This window comes from Amblyraja radiata, chromosome 14, assembly GCF_010909765.2.
Source record: "Amblyraja radiata isolate CabotCenter1 chromosome 14, sAmbRad1.1.pri, whole genome shotgun sequence".
In the NCBI taxonomy this organism is placed as follows: Eukaryota; Metazoa; Chordata; class Chondrichthyes; order Rajiformes; family Rajidae; genus Amblyraja; species Amblyraja radiata.
In genome coordinates, this window is record NC_045969.1 from 21,852,301 (window position 1) to 21,871,450 (window position 19,150).

Genomic DNA, 19,150 nt, shown 5'->3' on the forward strand with positions numbered 1-19,150 from the left:
GTAAAAGTAGATTTTATTCCATTTTGAAAATCCATCACTGCTGCATAATAAGTCTTGGTTACTGCTAATGGCTTTTTTCACATTAATTGCTTTTAAAGTTCTTTCTAGCAAATCTCTTTTCAGCAAACTTTGAGAAAATCTGGTATTTCCATAGACTACCATATAATTTGTATTACCGTACAATATATGATGACGCAACAAATCTCATCTTTGATCCAAACTCCAAAATTTAGACTACTGGATAATTTTTAGTAAAACCGATGCAAGCCTTAATGCGCACAATGGTAGAATTACTCACTGTGAAGTTTGAGTTAGTAATGTATACATGGTTATTTCCAACTCTCAATTGTAATTGGGCTTTAAAAGTGTAAAATGTTGTGCAGTTGACAAATTGTGTAAGATCTAAAGATCATCTATATACAATGATGTAAAGAATAATTGTGTGTTCCCTTCACTCAATATGTTTCCAATTTCAGGATTTAGACTGGAACAATTTTGGTTCTGCTAATTTTGAGGAAGGAAACGATCTGCCATGACTAATTTCCAGGAAAAATGAAATTGCTTCTGAACTGAGCAGCTTGCTAAGCTATTTCAGCCAGCTGGAGGTCATACACACACACTTTGAGGCCAGACAGTGTAGGGACAGCAGATTTCCTTCCCTGAAGGACTTTAGTGAACCAGATGCTTTTTTCAACAAAATATAATAGTTTAAGGTCACAATTAAAATGCTAATCCATAGTTTGTAACTGAGATTAATGCGCATTGCCACGGAGTTGCAGAATTGGAATAGTGTCATTTATTCTTCAAATGACTTCCAATATTGTGAGAGGAGAAGCAGATTTTGATTAACATAATCTACATTCATATCCAGGCAGCTGTCGATGAGCTTAAATTTATGTAGAATTGTGGAGCATGAGATAAACAAGTGGCAAAAATGATATTTAAAATTAAAATGGATAAAATATTTTGTGCTGTAGTTTTAAACAGAACACTTTTTATGTTGAGACATTTTATCTTTATATAAAACTGTCACAATGGTACTTTTATGCGTATCCATTAAAATCATGTCGTAAGTATACTGCTTATTATGGAATTTAGTCTCACAATCCAGGAATAAATCCCCGAAGGGAACTTTCTGATCCGATCCAAGAAAATAACGACCGAGTGTTATAATTAATCTCTCTGTATAGAGCATAAGAAAACAATGTACATCTGTTAGTATTCAAATTTCTCAATGGATCTTGCTGGTAACTGAGTTGGATGAGGCTATGAGGATATGCTCTGAATCAAAATGCTCTAGTAAAGGGCTTATATATATTTAACTGCTTCATTACCCTTGGTGCGCCTGTCCCCAGAGTCAATGTTGCAGATATCAAATCGGCTGTCCAGATTAAACCCACGGAAATCAACTGACCCCGTACGGAGTCCCCGGCCACATCATCAGAACCTATGGGAGGAGTATTTATGGACATCTTTAACCTCTTCCTAGTCCATTTTGAAATTTCCACCTTCTTTAAGAAGACCACTATCATCCTATTGCCAAAGAAAAGTAAGGGAGTGTGTCTTAGTAAGGGAGTAGCTCTGGTATCCACCTTCATGAAGTGCTTCGAGGGGCTAATCATTGACTTCAGGAAACAAGGTGGTGTATACACCCTAGTCAGCATCAATAATGCCGAGTGAAGATGGTCGAGAGCTTCAAGTTCCAAGCCTTAAGTGTTCTGGACCAACATTCAAGTTATGGCCGAGAAATCACCCCATTTCCTCGACTTTCTGAAAAGACTAATAGAGTCTCCAGTGACTCCTGCCAACTTCTGAAGATGCACCGTAGAAATCATCCTATAAGGATGCATCGTAACTTGGTTTGGGAAGAGCTCTGCCCAAGACCGCAAGAAATTTCAGTGAGTTGTTGATGTAGCCCAGTCCATCACACAAAACAACCTTTTCCTTCCTCCACCTCCTAGCCCTCGCCTGCTATTGATTCTATCTATACTTCATGCTGCCTTAGGAAAGCAGCCACCATAATCAAGTCCGACAGTAGTGTGAGAGCATGTACTACCAGACTTGGGAACAGCTTCTTCCCCCCTATAATCGGAGTATAGAAGCTAAGATTGTAGTTCGATTGCCACTTAACTCATTGAGGCCTTTTAACATATCTGCACAGGATAGCATGCAAACAAAGCTTTTCACTGTATAATGATACACTTGACAATAATAAACCAATACCAATGCTAATACATTCCCAACAAGCTCGCCTTAATCCACGATGCTGCAATGAGTGACTGATGACTCAATTTCCAGATTTGTGTTTATATTAAACAATCGAAATCAAAAGCTTCTTGTTAAGTCATCTATACATAACTAAAACTCTGATCTTGTGCTCTTCCGGTTTGCGTGGTTTTTCTATTTGCGCAAAAACGGTACGCGATAGTGCTACGATTTTTTTGCCAGCTTACCGTTCTCCTGTGCTATGAGTGCAACAAGTTTCGTTCCGATCAATGGTATATTGTAAAAGTTATTAAGGTTTAAAAATCGTAAAAACCACGCATGCGCAGATTCATTACCATGCGCTGTCAGTCGCCGCGCACGCAGATTGGTCTACTTTCCTGTAAGTCAGGAAGGGGCGTCGCTGGCACCATCGCCGCACTGATTGGCCATGTCAGCTGTCAATCGGCTGGAGGTCGCCATGATGAAACGCTGCGGCCGCGCAGTACCTGGTGGGGAGGGTGGTGCTGCTGGCCGAGCCCGGGGACTGGGCCCTGACTGGAGCCAAGGACGAGCCCGAGGACTGGGCCTTGGCTGGAACCTAGGACGAGCCTTGGTCCAGCGTCAGGGACGAGCCCAGAGATGAAGTTGGGGCCTGGACTGGATCCCAGGTGGCGGCCAAGCTGAGGGCTGGAGTCGTGCCCAAGTCCAGGGCCTGGTCAAGGTGTACCAGCACCTCGGGGGCCGCCCGGCCACCGCCATCCTGCAGCTCTGGCTCCGCTGCCCGCCACCCTCACCCCGCCCCCTGCACAGCGAGCCCGGCTCCGTTGAGGTCCGCGAGTGCTTCGGCAGCCTACAGCCAGGGCCGGGCCGAGTACAAGAACCAGCCCGAGTTCCAGGTCCTGGCACTGCTCTACGACCTGGGTAGGTGCTGGGGCAGGGAATGAGAGTGAGGGGAGGAGGATGAGGGAAATGGGGAGGAGGGAGATGGGGTGGTAGACGGAGATGGGGGGACAGCGCTGAGCCCCGCTGTCTACCCGCTGTCGAGGGACACCGCGGGTCCTGGGACGGGCAGCACTCCAGCGGCTCTTTGCCCTCGGGTGCGGACACCGGGAGCGGCCCTAACGCATCGCACAGTTACACAGAGAGGGAGAGCCGCAGCCTGGCCCACAACACAGGGGGGAGGGAGGGAGGAGAGAGGGATGAGGGAGGGAGGGGGGAGAGAGGGAGAGGGAGGGATGGGGGGGGAGGGGGGAGAGAGAGGGAGGAACGGAGGGAGGGAGGGAGTGGCGTAGAGGGGTGGTGGAGTGCAGGGGGGTATGGAGGGGGGGGGTAGAAGGGGTCCAGGGTGATGGGCAAGGTGGGATAGAGGGGGGAGTAGGAGAGGAGGACGGAAAGGTGGATGTGATGGGAGGGGGGGATAGGTGTGAGTGGAATATTGCGTTGGGGGAACGGGTTGCGTTGGGGGAACGGGTGAGTGGTGGAATATTGCGTTGCGGGACCAGGCCTCCCGTGTGACAGGACCATGACCACGTCTGGCTGACATAAAATTAAGTCAGAGACTAAACGTGTGGCTCCATGCCACAGGTTGTTGCTGAAGGCTTCAGGGCTCACTATTGTGAATGTTAGATCAGACGCATGAGCATCTGACATCCAGCTCATTTCCTGTTACTGTGCTGTGGTGCGCAGGTCCTAAAAGATCTGGAGCTGTACAGGACGGAAATAAGGCCTTCAACCTACCTTATCAATGCCAACTAAGTTGCCCATTGGCTGCATTGATTGTTTTCGCTCCCAACTCTTCCTTTTCTTATATTTGTCCAAATATCTTTAAAAAGTCATAATTGTATCTGCATAAATAGCTTCCTCTGACAGCACATTCTAGAATCTGTGACAGCGCCATCTCCCTTGGATGTCACCCTGATCCCTATCACTGGCTGACTGACCGGGAAAGGCCAATCCCCAGCATTATTGCTAACAACCAAATCCAATTAGCTGATATTGGTTGGCCACATGAACCCCTATAAAACCCAGGCATTCTAGCCAGAGGGGAGAGGATGAGAGTAGAAGCAGGAGTGAAAAAAGAAGGGAGGGAGACAAAGTGGGACACCTCCCTCCTAACTTGTGGAAAAACTGAGCCATTGAAACAAACCCGAGACCACCAGTGCCACTGTGTGTCAAGATTGGGAAGAAACTCTAGACACCTGGCACCTCAGCTGAGGCTAAGACTGAGGGGCCAGGGAAAACCTGAGATGCCAGAAACTCTTCTGGCACACAGACAATGAGGGTCCACACACACACGTAAAGACTGGCCGCTGGGATAATCTAGAGACCACCAGTGTCTCTGGATAATCCAAAACTGAGCCACCAGGATGAAACCTAAGATACCAGCGCCTCCTCTCGAGTAAGGGTGAACTGCAGGAAGAAGCCTGAGATCACCACGCTTCTCCGTAGACCAGGTCTAAACTGGGACAAGCCCACGAACTTAATGATATCATACCTATAGTTGGGTGTCCAGAACTGGACACCGATCTTCAAGTGCTGTCTCACCTATGACCTACACAGCTGCATCATGATGTCCTCAATTTTTTTTGTACTCGATGCACTTCCCAATAAGACAACTGTGTCAAATGCCTTCTCACCACACTTTTCATTGACTCGCCACTTTTAGGCGATCATGCATTTGTACTTTGTCCCGCCCCCTCCCCTGACACCAGACTGAAGAAGGGTCTGGACCCGAAACGTCACCCATTCCTTCTCTCCAGAGATGCTGCCTCACCCGCTGAATTACTCCTGCATTTTGTGTCTAGCTTCGATTCAAACCAGCAACTGCAATTCTTTCTTACACATGCATCTGTATTGCCAGATTTCTCTGATTTGCAACTTTCTCCAGGCTTCCAGCATTTACTGTGTAAATTCTGCCTTGTTAACATACCAAAGTGCAACACCTCATTCTTGTCAGAGTTAAATTCCATTTGCCATTCTTTGGCCCACCTTCTCAACTGATGTAGATTTCGTCATCAACTTGGGTAATCCTCCTCACAGTCTGCTATACTGCCTATTTTATTATCATCTCCAAATTTACTAACAATGTTAACTTCACTGTCATCCAAATCGTTAATGCATATAACAAATAGCAGTGGACCCAGCATCGAACTCAAGGCACACTGTTGGTCACAGACCTCCAATCATAAAACCAACCCTCCACTTTTGACTCCTTACTCTAAGCCAATTTTGAATCCATTGGTTAGCTCAGCTTGGATTTCATGCGATCTACCCTTGCAGACTAATCTACCATTAGGGACCTTGTCAAAGGTTTTGCCAAAGTCCATGTAGATAACGTCCCTGCTCTCTTGAATCCTCTTGGTGACCTCCTCAAAAATAACAATTCAATTTGTGAGAGATTTTTTTCCCACACAAACAAAGCTATGCTGACAATCCCTAATCAATCCATGGTTATCCAAATACTGGTAGATCCTGTGGCTAAGAACCCCATCCAACAACTTTCTCACCTCTGACATCTGCGGTCTGTAATTCCCTGGCTGTTCCTTGCTGCTCTTTAAAGACAGTGCCACCTTAGTCAGTCATCCGGAACTTCACCTGTATATAAAGATGATGCTAGTATCTGCAAGGGCCTCTGCAATTACTTCCCTAGCTTCCCACAAGGTCCAATGTTGCATTTTGTCAGGCCCTAGAAATTACCGCCGAATGGGTGGGGGGGGGGGGGGGGGGGGGTGGGAAGGGGTGGGGGGAGAGCAAAGGACCCGGCGTGGGGAGACAGCCATGAGGGGGAGGGGGGAGAAGAACAAAGGAGGACCCGGCGTGGGGGGATTAGCATGAGGTGAGGTGGGGGGGAGAGATCAAAGGACGACCCGGCATGGGGTGACAAAGTATTCATTCATGCGCTTTAAAACTGTCAATACCTCCTCCATGGTCATTTTATGTGATCTAAGATGTCACAACTCCTTTGCCTCAATTCCTTAGCTTCCATGATCTGCTCCATTGTGAAAACAGATGAGAAGTATTAATTTAATATCACCCCCATCTCTAGTGGTTGTATAGAAAGACAACCATACTGACTTTTAAGGGGTCTTATTCTTTCCTTTGTCACATCCATTGGTGTGGAAATCCAAAAACCACTGCAGACATGCATCAGTTGTTTTTTGTTTTTTTAAAATAAAAATCAAAAAAAAAAAAAGACATGCATCAGTTGGCTGGATTTCCATTCTGACGTGTTTTTTTTTGAATGATTTCAGATTTCCGCATCACACGAGCAAAGATATGTTGGCTTGCTCAAGACCATTCAGAAATTTTATTTTGAAATTTTGGATTCAAAATCACTATAGTTCAAAAAGAATAGTTATTATGTTTGAATACAAACTACTGGGCTGGACATGATATATAAACCAAATGTGGTACAAGAAATATCTTTGGCCTTATCTCCAAAGATCGTCATTGATGGCAATCAATGCCATTGCACACTAGGAGGTTATTTTTGGCTTTGAATTACCTCTTACTGGTCAAGTCATGGGAAAACTTAGTGAATTGAGTAAGCAAGTTAACAGACTGTTAGGGTGTTAGTTTAGTTCATTGTGAGTTGGAATCGGTTTTGAAGTATGAATAAGATTGGTCTCCCAGTGAGTCTGCAGTCATAAGAAGCCACGCTTTAATGTAGTCAATTGAATGTAGTCAGATGATTAATTTAGAGTTTGTAAATCAAAAGGACTATTTAACCCCGTGAGTTATTTTGCTATACTAGAGATCTTGTAATCTATTTTTCTATACAAGAACTGAAAAGGTGTTCTAGCATTGGTTTCACCAATATGAAAATTATTGTTTTATGGTTTTGTTTTCCCAGATTCTGTTTAATAAGAGTAAACAAAAATTCATTGCTCCAGAAAGGCTAAATATTGTATATTTTCTATTAACGTATTTTATGATTCCAGATTTGAGAGTAAGCAGGCCTTTGCAAAGGGACTATTTTTGATTCCATCCATCTTGGCAGGCAGGCAGATAGGTTGGATATGACGGTTTGCAGTCTGAGGAGATAGTGGGCCTGGTGCGTAAGATGAGAAAGGAGAAGGCATGAAGATTTGGTGGAGAAGGTAAAGACATGTTTGGTTAATTATTAGGAGGACATAGTTTAGAATTGAGAGATTAATCTTGCTGAAAGAAGGTACGTTTCAGAAGGGGTGGTAGGACAAACGATTTTAACATTGATGATACAAGTCTGTAAAAAATTTTTTTGGTGGGAAGAACAGGGAGAAAGATTTTAAGGTGGATGCTGGGTTAAGAAAGCTGATGGTTTTTGTAAGATCCTGTATTAGTGGGTAGTTTTATTGGGTCGAGAAGGTAGATCTGATAGCATTTTTAAGGTGTCTGGTCAGATTTGATGCCCATAGGGTAAATAGTTTGTGTACCAAATGTACTTAAATTACTGAAGATGAAAGCATGCAGAGAGATATGCTTATGATGGAAAATAATAAAGGCTTTCCTGGGGTCATGGTATTAATGAGTGGACAAGGCTACTCATTGGTCATTTTTGTCCCGTGGCTGACCTGGAAGGAAGCTTTATAGAAAGGATGTAAGAGGATGCGAGTATGAATTCAAGGAAGTGATAGAAGTAGGGGTTTTAACTATCCTAATGTTATCTACTATATAAGGACATGAAGGATGCAGAACATGCAGGAGAAATAGCAGTGGAAAACCATTTTGAGGTAGTTACAATTTAGTTAGCTTTGGAAAATAACATAGATCAGGACTATGCCTAGAACCTATTCCCGTCTACTGATACTCTCCTTTGCCTAGCGGAGCTGGTCCTTACCCTTAATAACTTTTCGTTTGACTCCTCCCATTTCCTCCAAATACAAGGCGTAGCTATGGGCACGCGCATGGGCCCTAGCTATGCCTCCCTCTTTGTAGGGTACGTCGAACAATCCTTGTTGTGGCGTACCGAGGCCCTATCCCCGAACTCTACCTCCGCTACATCGACGACTGCATTGGTGCTACCTCCTGCACCCACACACAACTCACTGACTTCATCCATTTCACCACTAACTTCCATCCGGCACTCAAATACACCTGGACCATTTCCGACATTTTCCTACCATTTCTAGACCTCACCATCTCCATCGCAGGTGATAGACTACTGACCGACATCCACTATAAACCCATCTGGACTACACTTCTTCCCACCCTGCTTCCTGTAAGGACTCCATCCTTTACTCCCAATTCCTCCGTCTACGCCCCATCTACACCCAGGATGAGGTGTTCCAAACCAGGGCATCGGAGATGTCCTCATTCTTCAGGGAACAGGGGTTCTCCTCTTCTACTAGAGATGAGGCTCTCACCAGGGTCTCTTCTATACCCCGTGAATCTGCTCTCACTCCCCATCCCCCCCACTCGTAACAAGGGCAGAGTCCCCCTTGTCCTCACATTCCACCCTACCAGCCGTCACATACAACAAATTATTCTCTGACATTTTCGCCACCTCCAACATGATCCCACCACTTGCCACATCTCCCCATCTCCTTCCCTATTTGCCTTCTGCAGAGACTGCTCCCTCCATAACTCCCTGGTCAATTTGTCCCTTCCCACCCGTGCCAGCCCCTCTCCGGGCACTTTCCCTTGCAACCACAGGAAATGCTACACTTGTCGCTTTTCCTCCCCCCTTGACTCCATTCAAGGACCCAAGCAGTCGTTCCAGGTGCGGCAGAGGTTCACCTGCACCTCCTCCAATCTCATCTATTGCATCCGCTGCTCTAGATGTCAGCTGCTCTACATCGGTGAGACCAAGCGTAGGCTTGGCGATCGCTTCGCTGAACACCTACGGTTCGCAGTAACCAACCTGATCTCCCGGTGGCTCAGTACTTCAACTCCCCCTCTCATTCCGAACCCGACCGTTCTGTCCTGGGCCTCCTCCATGGCCAGTGAGGACCACCGTAAATTGGAGGAGCAGCACCTCATATTTCGCTTGGGCAGTTTGCACCCCAAAGGTATGAACATTGAATTCTCTAATTTCAGGTAGTCCCTACATTCTCCTCCCCCTCTCAGCTCTTCCTCACCCACTGGTTCCACCTCTTCCTTTCTTCTTCCCGCCCCCCCCCCCCCCCCCCCCCCCCACCACCCTCACATCAGTCTGAAGAAGGGTTTCGACCCGAAACGTTGCCTATTTCCTTCGCTCCATAGATGCTACCTCATCGCTGAGTTTCTCCAGCATTTTTGCTACCTTCAATTTACCAGCATCTGCAGTTCTTTCTTAAACATAGATCAGGACTTCTCAGTTGGTTCAGACCAATTTTATTTGGCTAAGATATAATTTAACAAAGGTGCACTGGAAGTAGAGAGCATTAAAAGAGATTTTTTGAGAATTCAATGCAAGTATTCTTCCTCTGTAGAACTGATGTAGAATTATTAAGATTAAGGCATGCCTCACTAAATTTAACATGGAATGACCAGCTCAGATAGTGACACTGAAGCTAAATTAGGGGGCCAGATAAAAGCGGGACCTGCATAAAGTGAGACACCAACCACATGAAAGGAAAAGGATTACATAGATAGCAGCTAACCAGAGGCAAATTTGCACGCAGTTCACTGGATATCAAGAAGTTTACATGGTGGAATAAACCAAAAAACGGAAAGCTTATGCCAATGACAGCTGAACAATGCAGAAAATCCAGATAAGCATAGAAATTGCAGGAGTGAAATTCAAAAGAAAAGGCAAAAAAGAAAATTCTTGAAAATAATATTTCAAAATAATTTAAAGGAAAAGATAACAAAAGAAAATGTGGAGCTTATTGACAGCTAACCTATGCAGAAGGACATTATAAATTAACACTTTGTGTATCTCATCATAAAACTGAAAGATATTGCAGGCATTGTAGTTGAGAACAAATTTTGAAATATTGGAAATAATAAACAGAAGGAGAGGAAACATGAATGAGTTGAGCATAATTAAAAGTGGTAAAATCATCCGGCTGGAGAAATTGTGTTCCTCGCTGTTAAAGAAAAGCAAGTGCGGAAACAGTGGTGACCATAATTTTCCATTCCTCCTTGGTTAAAGGCATAGTGCCAGAAGACTTAAAGACTGCTGGAGTGATATTGTATAAAAATAACGAGAAAGGAACAAATGAAATGGGTAACAGATAAATTATCAGATAAATTGGTGAGGAGCAACAATGAATCATAACAAACATGTAAAGTTAGCATGGATTTGTTGATGGAAAGGTGTATCTGAGTAACAGGATTGAATTTTATAAAAAATGTGATGACGTTTGATGTTTGCACATTTGATGTGATCCATATGGATTTGAACAAGATGTTTGACAAAATCCCACATGGTGCTGCAGATAGTGCAGCCATGAGACAGTACCACTGACCTGAGGTTGACTATGAATGTGGAGTTCGCACACACTCTCTTTATTGCATGGGTTACTGTAAATTGCCTGTATTCTAGGTGGGTGTTCAAATTGGGCATTGGTAGAGTTAATGGGTATGTGAGAGGGATAGACCACAGATCAATTAGTGGGGGAATTGACTGCTCTGTATCTGGTATAGACTCATTGGACTAAATGACTGCCTTCTATATTATGCGAACATTTGAGGATTTAGATTGATCAAATATCAGTAGAATTCAGAAATACCACATATTTTCAGCATTGAAGCAAAACAATTTTGTGTTGCCACACAAAACTGTAAACTTTTTAATCTCCCTATGCATGGCATGGAATCTTGAAGCTCATTCATTCCCTCAAAAAATCTTGTTTCTTTTTGCTTCCTCCCTTTAACAAGAGTAGGATATTTGAATGTTCTGATTTAGCACAGCTTTTTAATATCAATTTAAAAAATGGTTCCAAGAAAATTAAGAGCTCCAATGTAACTTCTTAGAATCTATTTACCATGCTTGTTTCCATGTTCCCTGGGGCCATGGGAAATAAAGATCAACTTACTGTTGCATCTGTGAACTTGGCTTGTATATAGGCTGCAACATGTCTGCCTCTATTTTCATTTCTGCTTTACCATTTTTTTGACATGTTAACTCTTTACATGATCTTGGATTTCAATTTAAAAACTTGTTTTAATCCATTCTGCCCAAATGTAGTTGGGTACATGTCAATGAATAGTGATAACATTGATTTTTAATGCAACTGAATGTTTTAACACCAATAGTTGATTATGTTCTGGAGAAGTTTAAAGTACTTTTCAATGTATGCTGGATTCTAATCTTTGTATTTTGTTCATGACATTTTGGAAAACAATCTCTCTAAGGATGAGTGTATCATCGGTGGATATCTGTGAGCTTTAAAGCCATTTGGTTTAATGTAAACTGCCTTTCCATCATTTAATGTTTTTCATTTATGTTACAGTTAATGTATTTTGTGTTATTTTTAAGGTTGAGGAAGGTTGGTGGGAAGGTATCCTCAATGGTAAAACTGGAATGTTTCCCTCGAATTTCATCAAGGAACTTCCAGAAGAACCAGAGGAAGCGGTCAACAGCCAAGAAGATACCACATCGAAAGCAAGTATGTTCAGAAAAAAAGAGAGAATGCAGCAAAGGTTCACCAGATTGTTTTGTTGGTTTGCTGGGTTTGTCATTCAGGAGCGTATTCAAATAGATTGACCTTCATTCTCTGCAGTTTAGAATTGTGCAGTGGAAGAAAGAAAAGCTCTGACCAAAGCCTGTTGCTCCCATCCATGATACTTTGATTACTATTTCACTAGCAATGCAGCATAGCTGACAATGAGACAAAGCTAGAGCAATGTAGCCAGCTAGAATTGGGAGAAGGAAGTGTTGGGGGGGGGGGGGGGGGGGGGGGGATGTTGGGGTTGGCTAGATGGAGAGATGAGGAAGCGAAGTATCCTCACTGAGTGGCTCATAACAAAGATCTTCCAGGAAGCAATTATCTTATGTAGACATCAACTGATCACCTGTTTGTGACTGCTTTCGACATGTCTTTGGTTTTCCGAGTACACCAATGCATAATGGCAGGTAGAGGCTGCTGACCTTACTGCCCCCTTTTGATTTGGTGTCCATAGTGGAATATTTCTAGTATGTCTGACTTTAGAAAACATGGTTTTGGACTACAGCATGTTGGCAAGAACAAAATTAATCTGGGCTACCTAATTAGCAGGAATAGATTAGTGGATGAAGTGATTTATTTTTAGGGGACTAATGTATTTTTTACAGATATTAGTGCAGAGCCCATTCTTCTATAGGCTTCAGTGATAATGTTGTTGATTATATATTTGGTGTTGTGCTTCTTTATATCCTCAAATGAAAGTGTTGCCTGCATGCTGCAACCAGGTGATTGAAGTTTGAGTGTCTGGTTCTGGATTGGAAATGTACGTTAAAAAGTTTCCCATTCTTCCTGTGAATTCGCTCCGCTAATCAGTGGTGAATCATCATTTCCTTAACAATGGATAACAAATGCTGGCCTTGCCAGTGATGCCTGCATCCTGAAAATGGAAAGTAACTCTTTTTCATCTGTGAGCTTCCTCATTGACGTCCTCACCTGAATATTCCTTGTCCCTGACCTTGGCCTCCAGTTAGCTGGCACTTTCCTATCCTTTTAGCTACCTGGTGTCTCACTCGTATTTGGTTGCCTTCCATCTGCCCCTCATTTAACCGGACCATTTGGCCTCAAATGGTAAATCAATTGATTGGTTTTACTTTTGCTGCATCACTGTTCAACCAATGTCTGGATTTGTTTTGGCATTTTGTAAGGAGAAAATATAGCCCAGGAATGGATGGTGAATGGTGGTGGCAGAGGTGGGAGTAATGGCGTATGCTTACATCATCTGTAAATTATTGATCAGAAGAGGTAACAAGATGAAGGGAGGTGGGAAGCAAGGAGGAGAATTAGATACGTGGATTCTGTCAATGATCTAATTTCTGGTGCTCCTTGGCTACTCTTGTTGCGCCAGCAATAATCAGGATGCATTCTTCAGGGGAAGTGACCAATTGGGAGTAGGACTTTGACACGGTGTATGTCTGCCTCGGTTTCACAGATTGTGGAGGGAATGACAATGTTCCATGAAAATATGAGGTTCAGCATGTGGATGTAGATGTTTTATTTGAGTAAAAGAGCACCCCAATTCAATTTCCTGCCTTATTGAAATGTACTTTGTTTTAAGATGTTAAGGACAGAGGAAGCCCTGAACAGGATATTACAGATGCAACTAGTGGAAAGATGGAAGGATCAAATGGTGCGATAGCAACTGAAATTCAGCCAAAAAAGATAAAAGGATTTGGGTTTGGAGACATTTTTAAGGACAAACCTATCAAACTAAGGCCAAGATCCATGGAAATTGAGCTTGATACCAACACTATTGATAAGGTAAACCCTCTATTTCCTATTTATTCAACAAACCTACACATTGTAACAGAATTCAACGTATTTTGTGAAAGAATTGGGCACTGCAACTTGCTATAAATGTTTATTTTGTGAGTTGAAGTTACGCCTGAGATAGGTGGATCTGATTGTACAAAAGTTAAAAGACAGAGGAGAATGAAGTTTTTTTTAAATTTGTTTTCCCAGTCATGAAAGAGAACAAACGATCTGGTGAAAAGAACCTAGAAATAAGTCAATATAATTTAAGGAACTTTGACTTCAGTTGGATGAATCTCCAGGATTTAACTATTTCCACTGCAGGGTATTAAACGAAGTTGGAGAGCAAATGGCAGTTCCATTCTTCATAATTTCTCAAACCCAGTTATGGAATAGTGCCTTTTAAAGATAGAAAAAATGAACATAGGGTAGGAAGAATGAGGATTGACAAACTTGGTAACAGGACATCGGTTAGCATAACACCAGATATGGCTTAGTTATTATGTCATTACAGAGGGTGTGATTGAGTAGCATTGTAGAGAGTCAACTATATGAAATTTAGTTCCAATTTTGAATCACCGTGAGGATTTTGCAACGTAAAAAAATGCGGTAGATAATGAATATTCCAGAATGCTGTTGACATGAGCTTTCAGAAGACATTTCATAACATTTATAGGATTATTGGGAAAATAAGTGCATGTGAAATTAGAGAGGATCTAATCCAGGTTTGCAGACAACATTAAATTGGAAAGTAGGGGATTGTACAGCAGGCTGCAGAGAGTTGTGCAGCAGGAAACAGCCTAGGCTAATAAATAAAACTTTGGCTGGCGATGGGGAGTTCATCATCCTTAGATGTAAGCAGGGTATATCCAAATATTTTCCTACTGGTGGGAGAATAGGACTGTACTTGAAAATAACATTTGGATTCCTGTTGAGGTGTATAAATGTAAAATGTAATCAAAATGGGTTATAGGTTCAGTTTCAGTGTAGTTTATTTTCATGTGTCCCGAGGTACAATGAAAAGTCTTTGGACATTATATAAATAGAATTTTACTTGAAGCATGGTAGAAAAACTTATGTTATATAGGGACTTGATCAAACTCATCTAAAGTGCAGGTTTTAGATTCTACCTTTTTGCCTTTTGAAGAGCGAGCTGCATAAATGTGTTGATTATTCCCTGCAGTTAAAAATCTTAAATGATCTAACAGGTATTTAATATGATTAAATGATTCTGCCAGATAGATGGGGAGAAAAGTTCTCAGGTGTGGAAATCTTCAAATGTGTGCAGAGGCGCAATAAATTTAGTGATACAATATTGAAATCCATTGCAGAAAAAAAATCCCTATTTAATAGCATTGAGTGAATATGCTGACCAGACAGATTGCAGTCGATTAAGGTGCCACCATTTTAATGGGCTTGCCTGCACTACCCACATGTCATGACAACATATTTAAAAAAATACTCTGCGCTAACACTTGTCCCTGAACCAAAACCATCAAATTTATTATTTTATGTATATGTGCTTTGCTGAAAATTATTTTGAGATGCCCCAAGAATGATAAATTCAATTAATATATATTAAGCTTATTTTCTTAAAATGAGAGAAAAGATAGATCAATTTTGCTTGAGTGTATTTGTCAGATGAATTTCACCATAAACTATCTTCTATCCAGAAGCTGATTGTTCATTATCTTTCTATTCTTTTATTCACTTATTATTTTGATACACTAGTATTTGTTGTTTATATTTCTATGGAAATGTTTTTTGCCTTTACTGTGTATGGTTATTGCAGAATCTGTCTTTGCTGACCAGAATATGCTGCGTGGAATATTTTGTGTGGTTGTTAAATGTTTCTCAGTGATGTGTAGGCGTTGTTGTCCCTTCAGTATTTGTGTTCACATCTGCACTGCATCACGTGATGAAGAAAATTAAACAATGAATGCCTATTCAGCAATACCTCATGAGAGCTGAGAAACCAACAAATGTTACACTTTTTTTCAACTGAGGAGTCTTAATTGAACGCTCTGGACTCTTTTTTAAAGATTTCATTTCAAATTATGAACTTTTAATCTAAAGCATGTGTATTCAATCAGCTACACAACTAGAACTTGCATTCGTAAAATCTGGTATGAAAGTAAAGTATTGCATGACCTTCAAATAAAGAAGTATTATTTTGAATAAATGTTTATATTTTTGCTGGAAATTAGTTTTGTCTTGTAAATGTGCAAGGCATTTCATAGGTTTTTTTTAACCATGTCTCTCCATGCTTAAACGTAGATAATTAGTTTGTCCAAGTGACCTAGTCATCTGGTGAATATTGACTACAGCCTTAAATTGCCTGCACTACTGATGCTTTCAGGGCAGTTTTAGGTCGTTGTCTCCAATAGTGTCAAAAGATGTTGGTATATCCATAGGAGACATGAGACTTCATATGCTGGAATTTTAAGCAAAAAACAAAAGACTCAAGGAACTCAGTGGATCAGGCAGCCTATGTGGAGAGAATGGACAGATGATGTTATGGATTGGACTTCAGACTGTTGGAATAGGGGGCAGAAATCTGGAAAAGAGAGGTGAGATGGGACAAAGCCTGGCAAGTGATAGGTGGGGGGGTGGGGGGGGGGGGGGGGGGTTACCACACTGGAGATTTTATTAAGCAAGCACCTCCTGGTTCAAACATGAGAGACATGGCTTAAAAAAGCATGAAATGTCTTCCATATTTACACATACAAAATTTTACATATGCAAGTTCTAGCTGTGTAGTTGATTTGAATACTTGCAAACATGAAGAAGTTACCTCATATTCCAGTTGAGTAGCTTACAAACTAATGGCATGAATGTTGACTTCAGCAACTTTAATATGCCCCTTTCCCTGTCATCCCATCCCCTCCTTGGTGAGCACACATTTCGCCCAACATTTCCACCTCCATAGTCATCCAGCTCCTTTATCCTCCTCTGTATAATCATCTCCCATCCCCAAGTTCCATATTTCCATTTTATGCCCTTTCTTTCCACATCCCGCCATCACCTTTTACCAGTTTTCCTCCTTCTGGCTTTACATTCCATTCCTTTCCCTATTTGATACCATTTTGTCTCCTTTTCACCGCTAGCCTTTGTCACTTACTCCACCCATCTGTCAACCCATCTGTATCTACCTTTCACTTTCCAAGCTTTGCCTCATCAGTCTGAAGAAGGGTCCCAACCCAGAAGGTCCTCTGTCCATTCCCCTTACAAATGCTGACTGACCTGCTGAGTTCCTCTAATCTTTTGTTTTTTGCTTGATATATCCACAGTTTTGCAAATGCCTGACATGCAAGTGAGTCTGTGACAGCACTGGTTGGTTTTAGTTGTGCAAAAAGTTTTTGAAATTTGCACTTTGTAATTACAGTGCCATCCATAATGTTTGGGACCAAGACTCATCATTTATTTATTTGCCTCTACTCCAGAATTTGAAATTTGTAATAGAACAACGTGGACATGGTCAGATTTTAATAAAGGCCATTTTTATACATTTTGGTTTCACCATATAGAAATTACAACTGAGTTTATACATAGTCCCCCCCCCCCCCCCCTCCCTCCCTCCATTTCTGGGCACCATAATATTTGGGACACATGGCTTCACAGGCATTTGTAATTGCTCAGGTGTGTTTAATTACCTCCTTAATGCAGGTAGAAGAGAGCTCTCAGCACCTAGTCTTTCCTCCATTCTTTCCATCACCTTTGGAAACTTTTATTGCTTTTTACAACAAGGACCAAAGTTGTACCAATGAAAGTCAAAGAAGCCATTATGAGACTGAGAAACAAGAATAAAACTGTTAGAGACATCAGCCAAACCTTAGGCTTACCAAAATCAACTGTTTGGAACATCATTAAGAAGAAAGAGAGCACTGGTGAACTTACTAATCGCAAATGGAGGAAAAAAGGAACTGCCCAAGATCCAAAGCATACCACCTCATCTGTCAAACACGGTGGTGGGGGTGTTATGGCCTGCGCATGTATGGCTGCTGAAGGTACTGACTCACTTATCTTCATTGATGATACAACTGCTGATGGTAGTAGCATAATGAATTCTGAAGTGTATAGACTAATTGGCCAGTGGTTCATTCGACAGCAAGACAGTGATCCCAAACATACTGCTAAAGCTAAAAAATGGTCAATTCTTGAGTGGCCAAATCAATCACCCGATCTGAACCCTATTGGGCAGATATTTTATATGCTGGAGAGAAAACTGAAGGATACTAGCCCCCAAAACAAGCATAAGCTAAAGATGGCTGAAATACAGGCCTGGCAGAGCATCACCCAGCAACTGGTGATGTCCATGAATCGCAGACTTCAAGCAGTCATTGCATGCAACAAAATACTAAACACGACTACTTTTGTTTACATGACATAGCTGTGTCCCAAACATTATGGTGCCCTGAAATGTATAAAAATGGCCTTTAATAAAATCTGACAATGTGCACTTTAACCACATGTGATTTTTTTTCTATTACAAATCTCAAATTGTGGAGTAGAGAGAAATAAATAAAAGATGGGTCTTTGTCCCAAACAACATAGAGGGCACTAGTTTAATAAATCCTGCATCTCACCTTCAAATTAAAAGAGTGAAAATATTGAGAACAAAAATAAATTGGTGAGCTTCAAGTCCCCAGTTAAATAGCTTTGGAAAGGATGGGTTAGAGTAAGTAATGAGTCTTGCTCACATTGAGCCGAACAGTGGGCATACAAAACAACACGATGAGCACAGTTGACCAAAAATGCACCAGAAAAACATGGTATTAATATTAATTCAAAATTGAGAAAGAGAGAGGGCAGGATTTCCAGTAGAGATAGGAGTCACTTTTTTCTATATCCTGTTCCAGAGAGGGAACAATGCATGGCATTTGAGAATAATATACAGCTCTTAGGCAGAGCCGATTTAGTGAGTGGAAAGTTACTGAGAAGTTAAGAAAAGCTTGACTTGAAGATAAAACCGGGGTTCTTTAAACCATTTTTTAGCAATAGGGAATTTCACTTGAAGTAAGTCATGAGTGTTCATAGGCAATGACGACCACCAGAAAAATAGGAAAAGCAAAAGTAAGAGTTTTGAATTGACTACAGGAAATGAATCTTTGAAGTACTAAAGTGTCTAATATTTCATTTTATTATTCTCTTATTTTATTAACACTAACATTGCATTGTACATTTGGATAGCATTTATTTAAGCACGATCTTTTCTAGAATTGTTACTGGGATATATTCCCAGGATAATAGTGACCATATTTTCAAGTTTTCACTTATTAAACTAGTTATATCTGCATAAACCAATGGTATTGGCAAAGTTAATATGAAAAGTCAAGAAATCATATGCAAAAGTAATATAACCATTATTTACAGTTCACATTATTTGCAGTTTTTTATATTGGTTCCTGAATCGCAGCAATGTGCACTTGCCATTAAACTGGTAACAAACCCAAATCGAAATGACAGGATTTGAATGGTTATTGTTTTAGGGAATGCGTCTAATTTTACAAAAATGTTCTGATACATTGCCCACTTTAAAAAAAAAAAGTCTCTTTCCTGTTGATAATTTAACATCCTTAGAAACTTACCAATGTGAAACTATTAAATGGTTCAGCGTAGTTTGT

The 19,150-nt window shown here is 41.5% G+C and overlaps 1 protein-coding gene across 3 annotated transcripts in view; it reads left to right on the forward strand.

Annotated features, from left to right (window-relative positions):
• Positions 1–19,150, forward strand: part of sh3kbp1 (SH3 domain containing kinase binding protein 1) — a 172,391-nt gene that overhangs the window by 90,667 nt on the left and 62,574 nt on the right. For all 3 annotated transcript variants that reach the window (XM_033032764.1, XM_033032763.1, XM_033032765.1), the window contains 2 exons: positions 11,591–11,720; positions 13,333–13,535. In XM_033032764.1, the coding sequence (XP_032888655.1) occupies positions 11,591–11,720; positions 13,333–13,535 (333 nt within the window). The remainder of the gene's footprint in view (positions 1–11,590; positions 11,721–13,332; positions 13,536–19,150) is intronic.